Genomic DNA, 11,865 nt, shown 5'->3' on the forward strand with positions numbered 1-11,865 from the left:
GCTTGCAACTTAATACCGGAAGGGGTTCGGATGATAACCTGAAAGTGGACTTTTTAGGCATAGATGCATGCTTGGATGGCGGTCTATGTACTTTGTCGTAATGCCCTGATTAAATCTCATAGTACTCATCATGATATATGTATGTGCATTGTTATGCCTTCTTTATTTGTCAATTGCCCAATCGTAATTTGTTCACCCAACATACTGCTATCTTATGGGAGAGACACCGCTAGTGAAGCTGTGGACCCCGGTCTATTCTTTACATCTGAAATACAATCTACTTGTAATACTTGTTCTTTCTTGTTCTTCGCAAACAATCATCTTCCACACAATACGGTTAATCCTTTGTTCACAGCAAGCCGGTGAGATTGACAACCTCACTGTTACGTTGGGGCAAAGTACTTTGGTTGTGTTGTGCAGGTTTCACGTTGGCGCCGAAATCCCTGGTGTTGCGCCGTACTACACTTCGCCGCCATCAACCTTCAACGTGCTTCTTGGCTCCTCCTGGTTCGATAAACCTTGGTTTCTTTCTGAGGGAAAACTTGCTACTGTCTACATCACACCTTCCTCTTGGGGTTCCCAACGGACGTGTGTTAATTGCACGCATCAATAACATCTTGTAAACATACACCCCCATGATTTTTACCAACATGTTGCTTATGCATACACAACAAACACCATACACATTTGCATCATGTCAAAACACACCATATGCAATGTCAAAAAAACTCAAGTCTCAACAATTGAGGCATTGGTTTCACTTATTCGGGCTCTTTTGCCACGAAGCTGACTCGCTGGAGCATCGTCGAAACCAGATTGGATGACCTTGGACCCTCAGACCCATTCGTCCTCGCCAACTGTGAATCCTAGACTCATGGGACTGAAATCAAGCCCGCCATGATTTATATATGAAGTCACCCATGGTGCTTAAAGGGAGTGGACTTCAAGAGAGATAAAAATTGAAATCACATGACGCGGGGCTTCATGAGCAACCGCTCTTCTAGAGAAAATAGAAGTGATAGAGAGGCAGAAGCGCCTTGGTGTCGTTATGGAGGGTGACTTTAATCGTTTTCCCTTTGTTTTAGAAGATTAAAAATTTGGAAAAAAACTAGGCTTAAAGGGGAAGAAACCACATTAGTTTGGTTATTAGTGTTATTAGGGATAACAAAATTGAAATATGAAAAACCATGCTAGCGAGGTGTGGTTAAGTTATGACATGTGGACCACATTGCAAGGAACGTTATGATACGAAAGCTTGACTACAAATGAACCGGACACATCCAACACAATAAGGGGTCTCAACCATGGCCTCACATGTCTGATAATTTCTTTGCCTTCCCGACACGATCATACGAAAGCTGATATCTCCTAAAAAAAGGCAGATGGTAGTGAATAACTTGCAAACTAATGTTCCGAGCTCTTTGCATCCAATCAACCTCTATGCTCTATTTACTCCCGTCGCCGTTTTCGGCGTGGTACCAGTTGAACCTACTCTTTCGTCTTGAGGAGATCATAGTGTACCATGGGCTTCCTGGAGTTCTTCAAGCATGCTTCCTGCATAGAGAAATAAAACCCAAAACCACACCATTGAGAAAATATTATGTATTGTAGTATCTAAAAATGCAAATTGGTTATGTCATATCTTGTTGACCTGCATCGCATAGGCTAAGTGCAGCATCGTCGCCTCCGACCATGGCCGCCCGATGAATTGGAGCCCCATTGGGAGGCCATCCCTGTCGTACCCTGCCTATAAATTTGGCAAAAGTATTTCGTGTCACTTCCGCTTAAGCTTGTACCAACAAGGTAGCAATGATAATGAGTTGAGCCCATCAATGTGATGTGTACCGTTACGGTGATGGCAGGCAAGCCGAGGAAGTTCCCTGCGATGGAGTACCTTGCGAGTGCGGCTAATTTGGATTTAAAATATCCATGAGGTAGTAAGTATATAACTGTTGGTAATATTCGATTCTTGCAGTAGTATATAAATTTCCATATATCAAATAGGGAAAGCGGAGATGGTGAAATTTGCCATATTCATTACCTGCATTTATGTAGTCCAGTTCTCCGGTGCTCAACGCGTCATCCTGCAGTGTGTATGCGGTCACACTGTACCGGAAATGTACCAACAGTTAAATAGTATATTATAAACATGGGTTTTTCTTTAATCTAGGCTAGTAAAAATCGCAATATGAATGGTGGTAAGATTTCCATTGACCACAAGGACAAATAGTAAGAGGGTAGAAGATGAGGCAATTTATTAGAACTAGGATGATGACCTGCGTATTTGCCATGTTAGTTTTTTTTTTGTATTATTTTAAATATTTTTTTGTGTTAAAACGGTTTGGTAATGAACAACTTAATTTGACCATTATTTTTTATACAACAAAATGATGATTGCATGAAACTATGATTGTATCTTGATAAAATTCCATCATACATAAAATTGTAATAATGCTACTTGTCAATCTACATATTTCTAAACATAAGCATATATGGACTGTGTGTAAAGTTTTCCATCTATTTATTCACAACTTTAATCATAAAGAAAATTATATTGTATTTTTTACTTAATTATTATAGTACTCTATTGTATCTGAAAATTTGAACTCAAAACACGTTTGAATGAAAATAATACAAATGTGTTTATATCATATCACTCTAGCTTTATTTATTCATCTTGTTTACTCTTCTCCAATTATCGCTCACTTATGTGGTTTATTGATAGCTAGTTAGAGGTTAAAATGCAAATAAAACATATATTTGCTTTATTTTTTAAAACAATATTGTACGAAAACCTAAATATAAATACATATATATCATATTTTTTAGTCTATTGCTCTTGTTTAATCTTCTCTAATTGTATCTCACTTATGTGTTTCAATGGCAATTAGTTAGACGCTAAAGTACACATTCCTCATATGCGTGGTTAATATTCTTTTGAGCAATCTTGTGCCGAAAAGGCAAATAAAAATATTTAGTGCGTCCGTATAAACCTCACATTATCTATCCACATCCTCGATATTTGTAGTAGTCCAATTACACTATTCCAGATGGTTCCACATGTCAAAGTATCTTACTCTAATTTCCTCCATCTCTTGCCCATCTAACACAATACTACTTCCATCCCAAAGCTTAAGGCTTATATTTTGTTTGAAAAGTCAAACCAAGTAAAGTTTGACCAAAACTTTTAGAAGAATCTATCAATAAATATGAAATTTTATTGATACCATATGAAAATATATTTCATTATCTATCTAATGATATTGATTATGTATTTTGGATACTAATATTTTTTGGTAAAAATTTGGTCAAACTTGACATAGTTTGACTTTCTATAAATAATACAAGCCTTAAGCTTTGCGATGGAGGTAATATATTTCATTGATGTGTACACATGTAAACCTTTTCAAATCATCCACTCGCTTCATAGCTTTTGTTATCTTATCATATGTCCATGTTGTTTTTACCAACTTATATTCTTACTTTCAAATTTTACACCTTTGATAGGTATTGCATGGTACCAAATGCAATATTGAACTTTTAAAAGTTTATTTTGTTCAATTTAAGGTTAGATCAATCTAGCAAAGAAACTTCCATAAAGTATTACTTTGAAAATCAGCTATTTATGGACCCTATATGGAGTTCTTACAAAAACCTGATGTTAAGAAAAAAAAGTTGCTAGTTCTAGGTTGACTGGTAATTAAGTTAGTCCTAGGTAAACTCTAAGACTTCAGGTTTGCATAGTGAGAATTGCACATCTTTTTTTCCAATTGCACAAAAATTGTGTGACCGAGAACTAAGCCAGTTCTAGATCGACCGGGAACTAGTCGTCCTTAAGAAAATATATTCTATATATGCTCAATATGGATGTAGCTTGATATGCATTAAAATTGAAAATCATAACCGTTAAAAGCTCTAACTTAAAATTGCTAAATCTCTCTACCACTTGTTTTCTTTTGCTTTAATGATAGTATATAATAAATATAAGGGGTTACCCACCCGGTCATGGGCGTGACGATCGCGTCGGCCATCTCGAAGATCTTCTCGTGGAAGTACATCTGACGACTCCTGCAAACACATCTCCAAGTCTGGGTATCACACCGTAAACTCTGGTTATCTGAATGTGGTATAGTATATATGACCAGGGACTGACCGAATCCGCTGCGAGTTGAGGTAAGCCTTGCTGCTGAACGACCCGTAGGCGCTCAGCGCGATCCTTACATCCCACCCGATATGAGATTTGTTCCTACAAGCATAAATTCCACCATTTCTGTGTCAAAACTGCAATGAGATCGTGGGAGAAATAAATTAACCAGCTCGAACTACTCACAGCTTCTCGACGTATTTGGCCACCGAGGCGGAGCACTCGGAGCCCATGGTCACGTAGTGCGCAAGCCGCATCTCCTCCACCTCAGGGATGGTCACCTCCAGAGTCTTGCACCAAAGAAAGTTTCAGTTTCAGTTTTTTACTTTCAGTCAGAACTGCGACACTTCGTTCAGAATCACAGGAATTAACAGTGGATAGATCACTTCTCTTATTACCTCCCAGCCGTACTGCGCGCGCAGGATCCGAAGAGCCTTGTCGCAGCAGCTTCTGATGTCCTCCGAGCAGTCGTCGAACCACTGTGTTTAAAACGTTAGCTACATTGTTCTACCAGGCTTGGCATCGTGGAAGAAGCACCGTCTTTGTGATTCGGAAGCTCACCTTTGCGGATCTTGCTAGCCTGATGTTCGGCATGGAACGGGTGGATGTCAGCAACGGCAGATTCAGCTGAGGCTGGAAAATGAGTCCGTTAGAAATGTCAGTTTCAGCTAACCTTAAGGAAATCTGAACCTGCATACCAAAATTACCTGGGAGTGGCTTGGCCTAGACTGGTCAACCATGGCCGCATACCTGAGAGATAATTCACAGGGTACTCGATGCTGGTGGAGAAGTTGGATCATATAGAATTTTAGTTTGATTCTCAAAATGAAGTTACTGAAAGAAATCTAGGGGGTGGCACTGACGCGACGAGTGCGTCCTCGACCGAGGCCGCCAAGATCCCTGGCATGCCGACCGTCCAGTTCAGCGGCAGAAGCCTGGGTTAAACAACAGCGTTACTTCTGCCACTGTCACTCGATCGATCGTGCGCACCGGAAAATACAGCAAGCAAACATTTCGATTTCGTAGAAGGTGTTTGTTGTGACGAACCCGGAGTTGGAGAGCCTCCCGACGGTGGGCTTGAAGCCGACGACGCCGCAGAGCGCGGCCGGCATCCGAACGGATCCTGGTCGATCAAGCAGCACAGTACAGTCAGCCGGTCACGATACGATTCAGCATTGCACTTCGGGCAGATGACCGAAAAAGTTAGAGAGTGCGCACCGCCTCCGTCGGCGCCGAGGGCGACGGGGCAGAGTCCGGCGCAGATCGCGGCGGCGGACCCGCCCGACGAGCCCCCGGACACCCTGCCTGTGTTGTACGGGTTCCTGGTGGAGCCGTGGTGCGGGTTGATGCCGCTGGTGCCGGCGCCGAGCTCGTGCATGTTGGTCTTGCCGGCCAGGACGGCGCCGCAGGCCCGCAGCTGCGCCACGCACGCCGCGTCCGCGACGCACGGCCTCGCCTTCCCCAGCCACCTCGTGCCCCCTGTTGTCCATATCGTGCAACTTGTTAAATGCGAAATTGCAGTAACTGTGTAGTATCTTGTTTCATTGTCGGTTTTGTTTACCGGTTGTTTGGTAGGGCATGCAGTCGATCTCGTCCTTCACTGCCACCAGCACCCCGTCCATGGCAGACAGAGGCGTCCCTGTACAAGCATATGCAACCGAAAACCCCAACATATCACACACACGCATACCATTTTCTACTCCTTTTTCTTTGCATAAGATCATCTTTTCCGACCCCCAAAAGAATTTTGGAGAGCCGACATTTAGCCGCTCCCAGCAGTGCGTTACAAAATCTTTTTCTATCCGGCGCGGTTTAATATGGTGTCCTGAGCCCATTCCCGTTACACAGTGACATTTTCTCCAGGTGAGGCACCGAAACATCTTGTCGCACATGGTCACATGGCCCTGCGCGGTGGTGTTATTGCGCCCTACCGTTCTCGCCTGTCGCCGATGTATAAAAGGTGAACCTTCACGCCACTCCCCTACCTTGTCGTTCCCTAGATCGCGCTCACCTCCAATCCTAAATCGGCCGCGAAGCATTCTTACCGCCAATGGATTCGAACGTGGCAGCCTCACCGCTGCAGAGGCATGAGCGTTGTACGTGGCACGGTGCCCTATGCGGACAAACATGCACCTCATGAGAAGCGGTGGGTGGAAGATGGCGGTCAACGGGATCGGCATCCCGACGCCGCCCACGCCAAGGGATGGAACGTTGGCACGATGAGATCAGAACCCAGCAGCGCGGCGCCAGATGAGTGTGCATATCCCACCTGGATCGCCACCGACAACGAGTTTAAATAATTTCAAGTGTTTCCGGTTAAAATTTTAAAATTTCTATTTAGGAGACGTGACGGGAAACACAGACACGTCTCAAACGACAGCTAGAAATGATATCCCCAAACGCTCAATCCGTCACTTCTGTCAGATGCTGAAACATGCTCTAACCAATCCAAACAAATGGGAGCAATGGATCTGGATTCTGCATCCGTGTCTGGTCGGGCCATGAATTCTACATATCAGCGACCCCTTCTTCCACGGAGCGCCGTACTGAAAATATAAAAATAAAAGTGTAGCAGGGAGCCAGGCACTACCCGTACCGTAGGCCCATCTTCTCTGAGCGATCACTGCTGCTGATCTCTGCTCCTTCACTGGATTAATAAGGACCATGGGATGCGTACATACTATCCCCATCCGAGTTTCCTGTCAGCCTGGAGCTTTGCTGAATCTGGCGATCGAGCGTTCGGCTACTCTTTGTCTTGCAATGGCGAGGACGATGTTACTGCTACTGTTCACCGTTTTGTACTGCTACTGCCCTTATTATGAGGCCAACTACTAAATTATTGAGACTCCGATGAGCGGGACCACGGAGGTGAAGGCAGAGACAGCGAGGCGCCGCACCGGTAATGGCGGCGGCACCACGATTCAGTCGGGGATGGTCCTACCAATGCTTAAATTGCACGGTGATCGCTGCGCTGTCACCGGCGCCCCGCGGTGGCCCGGCCCCGGCGTGGCCGATACTAACTGAATTTAGAGGAGCTGCACATTAGCAACCTTAATTTACCTTGGTGGTATCTAAGGGTAGACTCCTCCGCCTGCCTGATGATGTCCTCAGGGTTGTAGCTGATGAACATGGCCATGTTGAGACCAGGCCCCGAGCAGTCCTCAACCGCAGCCAGGAACCTCCTCGCCACCTGACAAACGATAAAAAGACGACGATCAATGGTCTAATGGTCATGTCTTGCAATCTGAACTGCATCCAGCATTCTTGTGCAGCGCAAGTTAGTCTGTAACCTCCTCCACATTGTACTGACAGAGTGACATGGAGCAGAGTTTGGACTCATCTTGGGTACGGTTAACAAAAAGGAAAAAAAAATGCTTACCATGACAGGAGTGATCTCTCCTGAGACGTAGGCCTTGGTGAAGTCCCGGATTGTCCAGCGCTTGAAGCCCGGCGACAGTGGATCGGTGAGGGAAGGGACGCAGCCGACGGCCTCCTGGACGCGCTCTGCCGGCGACAGGCCGGGCTTCACCTGGTTCACATTCTGCTCGGGGATGTCTGCAGCAACACCAATGGGCACGAGTTAAACCCGTGAACTGCCCGGATGCATACGAGAATCCATCATGGCAGAACTAACTGACCTTTCAAGGGGTGTGTCGCAGTGAACAACGGCGGCTCCGGGATCTCGGCGTCGGAGACAAGCTGCATCGATGCGTGCTTCAGTAATCAAGAAGATCAGATGAACAGAGTGGTTTTGGGAAAAGAAATCTCCTAACAACGTGCAAGAACCTCCCAGTTTCAGTGCTCACTAGCTAGTGTACCAATACCAACTGAAAATCAGAATAGACGGATTTTAAACGAAAAAACCTAAGGAAATTTTGATCACCTTATTGACGAGATTGTCTTTCTTGAGGAAGTACAGCACGACGGGGCCGACGATCGGCGTCTCCAGAACCCACGCGAAGATCTTCACCGGAAGCCCGGCAACCCGAGGCGCTGAAGAACGCAAAAAAAAAAAAAATGTTAATCGCTGACAGGAAATGCGAGCGCTCTGAACGCGAGTAGTATCAAAATTAGAAACAGGCTGGAGGAACCTTTGACGTTGGGACTGATATAGAGCTCGTCGCTGCCTGGTCCGAGGTCGACCTCCGACGCCGGCTTGTAAACCTTAGGAGACGAGAGGATTAGACCCATGGATGAGCACAGCTAGTGAGCTATTGCTGTCCAGTCCGGTTCACTTTCTGGCGACGACAAGGAGGCTTCGGTTGTTCGGTGAAGGGACGATGGAGGTGAGCTGAGGCTCTGCTGGGAGAGAAGGAGATCGCGGGCTCGTACTAGCGGTACTAGGCGTCATCATGTAGGTAGGTAGTAGTACTACTCACTTTGCGTCGCAGCATTGGTCTTCTCATCAGAATCCAGGCAAGTCAACAACAGGATCATCGCCCAAACCATGTAACTGTGGATCATGTAACTGTGTATCATGTATCGCCCAAACCATGTAACAGGATCATGTATCAGATTGGTAAAATGAACCGGTGACACGGGACCCTCCCGGCCTCCCACACCACACCCTCCTGCACCCCACCCTTCCAGCCCTAACCGCCGCCGCCGCCGCCGGTAGAGCCGCCGGGGCAAATACCCACGGGGCGTGGCGGCGGCGGGGGCCCTTCCTCGTCGATGCGGGGTGGACGGCGGCCGGATCTCCCCTCCTTGGTGCATGGTGGATCGACAGATGGGATGGGCGGCGGCGGCGGCCTGCGCTGCGCCCCCTTCTCCCGTCGGCTCTCCCCTAGTGGACCGGCCGACGCGGATGGGATGGGCGGCGGCGGCCTGCGCTGCGGTCTCCCTCCTCCCGTCGGCTCTCCGCAGCACTCCGGCAGGGGCTGGTGGTGGGCGGCGGCCAGGCCCATGGCCTGCGCCAATTTCCCCCCGCCTCTCGTCGGTGAGTGGAGGCGATCTCGGGCTTCACCCGCGACACAAGGTCGCCCGGGGCAGCAGCCTTGGGTACGACGGTGGAGGTGACCCTCTACTTTGCCGGAGAGGGTCGGCCTGCGGTTGGTGGTGGTGGATCTATCGATCTATCACCGCGTTCCGGCGGCGAGATGGAGGAGCATGGAAGCCGGCGACGGTGTCGCCGGTGGAGGGTTGGAGTGGCAGCCCGGGATGGTCGCCGACGTGGGGGTCCGACCTGTATAAAGGCGGTGGTCCTAGGGTCTCTTGCGTGAAGAGGAAGACCTACCGGAGGCCTGGACTCGTGATCTAGCCGGAGTGTTGAGTTCCGGAAGGCTCCGCCGACGAATGTAACAGGCTTTTTGCCTGGAGTTTGCTGGATCGGTGGTATCGGTCGTGTGCACCCATGCTTTTATTCCGATCGATTGGTTCTAGAGGGAGCGGCGCGAAGCACTTTTTCTGTGTTGACATCAAGTGACTATGGATCCATGATGAAAGTCGGAAGAAGAGAAGTTCATGAAGGCCGGAGGGGAGGACTAGCTAAGGGAGGTTCAAGTCTCCGCGCTGTTGAGGGACTTGCTTGGTGTTCCGGGCTTCACAGCAGCGGTATGAAAGTGGGGACGACAACACGGGTGAAGTTCAGAGTCCTACCTGTCAGGGTGAAAACCCAAGGTCTGGCCTTAACTGGTTGTGTCTGACAATGATCTTGTTGGAGGCATTGTTTTGAGAGTGGGGACTATTTTCAGGGTGAAAACCTAAGATCGTTGATCGGACGACGACAGTGTTAGAGCACTGTTCCCTTCTTGGAGGCGTCGTTTTTGGAGAGTCTGTATTTCAGGTGTTGTCTTGGCGGTGGATGTATTGTTCTTTTATTTCTTAGTTTTCTTTTTTTCTTTTTTGGCTGTGTGCATCCGTAGTACCATTAGGGTGGTGGGTTGTTGCAGAGACTGGGTGTAATTGATATTTTTTTGATATTAATATATTTCCTTTATCGAAAAAATGTATCTACAATCAATCTGAAATGACCTACATTTTCAAACAAGAGTTGTAGAAATCTTGACGACGTGTGGTTGATGTAACAGCTACCGTATGGCCCATGGTAATTATATCCTGCTACAGTAAGAAAAGCTTAGATTTACTTTTCAGGATTGCCTGCGAGTAAACAATACTTTTGTAAGCAATTTGCAAGAAGTTGAGGGAAAACCATAACGCTATAAGAAAATCTGAGACCGCGTGATACCAAGAAAACCCTCGGTTCAAGTGTGTTTTCAGAAAGAAGATTCAGAAAAGTTTACAGTCATAAGAGAGAGAAAAAAAGGAAAATCGAGGAGAAGCTCACTTTCTCCATCTCTTGCATTAGCCACTAACCCTAGTTTGTTGCCTGCCCTGCCCCAATACGTCAACATTGCTTAGAAAATGTCACGAACTCTCTAATCTTGTCTATGTATATGGTACTTTTTCGATAAAGGATGGATCGCAGATACGTGTTTGACACGAGAAAAACGTCTGTGAAAGACAGAGTCACTACGTTGAGGGAGAGGATGGTAGCGTGTTTCTCTCATGCGCCGGGGTAAAATAAAGAAATGCGGGCGTGCCAATGTACCGTAGTACACAAGAAAAAGATAGGGAAGCATGCATTTCATTAATCTCTCTTGGAGAAACAAAGTACAAGTCCCCGAATACAAAGCGCCCCGTGGCCTGCTTGCGCGGCCAGCCGACTATGGCGATTGCGATCTCCTGGTTCCCGAGGCCTCGGAAGGCACCCGGTTAATTACTCCCGCGGGTTACGCCGCGAGACACCTCCGATTAAGCCGTGTGGTCGTCTTCGTTGTCTTCGCTTCGCGTTCTCCATGCATGATGTGGTAGTGTGTGTGGGCGGCGGCAGAGCCCGTGTCCTCGTCGGTACACGCGCCGCATGTGGCGTGGCCTTTGCTCCGGCCACGCCCGCCCTCGTCGGTCTTGACGATGTTGGTGTAGGTTGGGTTGGAGTAGCATGGGTCCACTCAGCTAGGACTTCTCGACGACCAGCAGCCTCGTCGGGGTGCGCAAGGGGTATATGTCTCGCGGGAGTAAGTTGTCGTTGGAGATTGGCATCGGTGTGAAAACCGACGCACACGCCAGTCGGTGTAGCCAATGTGGTCGGCGCCTCATCTTGGACCAACGCCAAGTTAATGGCTGTCGGCATAGACAAGGATGCCGTCTCACAGACTAGTGGGGGAGGGGCGTCGAAGGTGTCGTCTCGCCTCGCCTCGCAAGTGTGGTGTTGATGGCGCCGCGCTGCACGCCGGCAGCCTCGTCCAGGTCGACGTCGTCCTCGCCATGGCGGATGGTGCCGGGCTGTACGCCAGCAGCCTCGACGTCGTCGTCGGTGGCATGGTGTGGAGTTGAAGATGGCGTCGCGCTGCACGCCGACAAACCTGGGCGTTGTCGTCACGCCCCATAAGTGTGGTGGTGATGGCGTCGCGCTACACGCCGGCAGCCTCGGCACGGACATCGTCGCCGCGCTTCACGGATGTGGTCTTCATGGCGCCATGTTACACGCCGGCAGCCTCGTCGCGGACGTCGTTGTCGCGCCTCGCGGGTGTGGTGTTGATGGCGCGATGCTACGTGCCGGCAGCCTCGTCGCGGACGTCGTCCTTGCGCCTCGCGGGTGTGGTGTCGATGGCGCCATGCTACGCGCCGGCAGCCTCGTCGCGGACGTCGTCGCCGCGCTTCACGGATGTGGTGTTGATGGCGCCATGTTACACGCCGGCAGCCTCGTGGCGGACGTCGTT

At 48.4% G+C, this 11,865-nt stretch overlaps 1 protein-coding gene across 1 annotated transcript; it reads right to left on the reverse strand.

Annotated features, from left to right (window-relative positions):
- Positions 1-1,488: 1,488 nt before the first annotated feature.
- On the reverse strand, positions 1,489-8,335 carry LOC124699398 (fatty acid amide hydrolase-like). The gene is made up of 19 exons (XM_047231711.1): positions 8,236-8,335; positions 8,028-8,137; positions 7,783-7,843; positions 7,524-7,699; positions 7,205-7,334; positions 5,706-5,783; positions 5,363-5,623; positions 5,192-5,267; positions 5,008-5,079; positions 4,852-4,894; positions 4,706-4,777; positions 4,543-4,623; positions 4,331-4,434; positions 4,154-4,246; positions 4,000-4,068; positions 2,042-2,106; positions 1,846-1,907; positions 1,652-1,747; positions 1,489-1,554 (listed from the first exon to the last, which is right to left on the reverse strand). Exons 1-19 carry the CDS (start codon positions 8,333-8,335, stop codon positions 1,489-1,491), a joined length of 1,815 nt encoding a protein of 604 aa, XP_047087667.1.
- Between the last annotated feature and the right edge of the window lie 3,530 nt (positions 8,336-11,865).

The sequence above is a fragment of the Lolium rigidum genome, chromosome 3 (assembly GCF_022539505.1).
Source record: "Lolium rigidum isolate FL_2022 chromosome 3, APGP_CSIRO_Lrig_0.1, whole genome shotgun sequence".
NCBI classification, from domain to species: Eukaryota; Viridiplantae; Streptophyta; class Magnoliopsida; order Poales; family Poaceae; genus Lolium; species Lolium rigidum.

Coding starts and splice junctions, on each gene's coding strand:
- LOC124699398 (XM_047231711.1), bottom strand. CDS start 8,335: ATGGGTCTAATCCTCTCGTCTCCTAAGGTTTACAAGCCGGCGTCGGAG. Junction 5,268..5,362: donor CCTCGGCGCCGACGGAGGCG/GTGCGCACTCTC, acceptor TTGATCGACCAG/GATCCGTTCGGATGCCGGCC. Junction 2,107..3,999: donor ATCGTCACGCCCATGACCGG/GTGGGTAACCCC, acceptor TTTCCGGTACAG/TGTGACCGCATACACACTGC.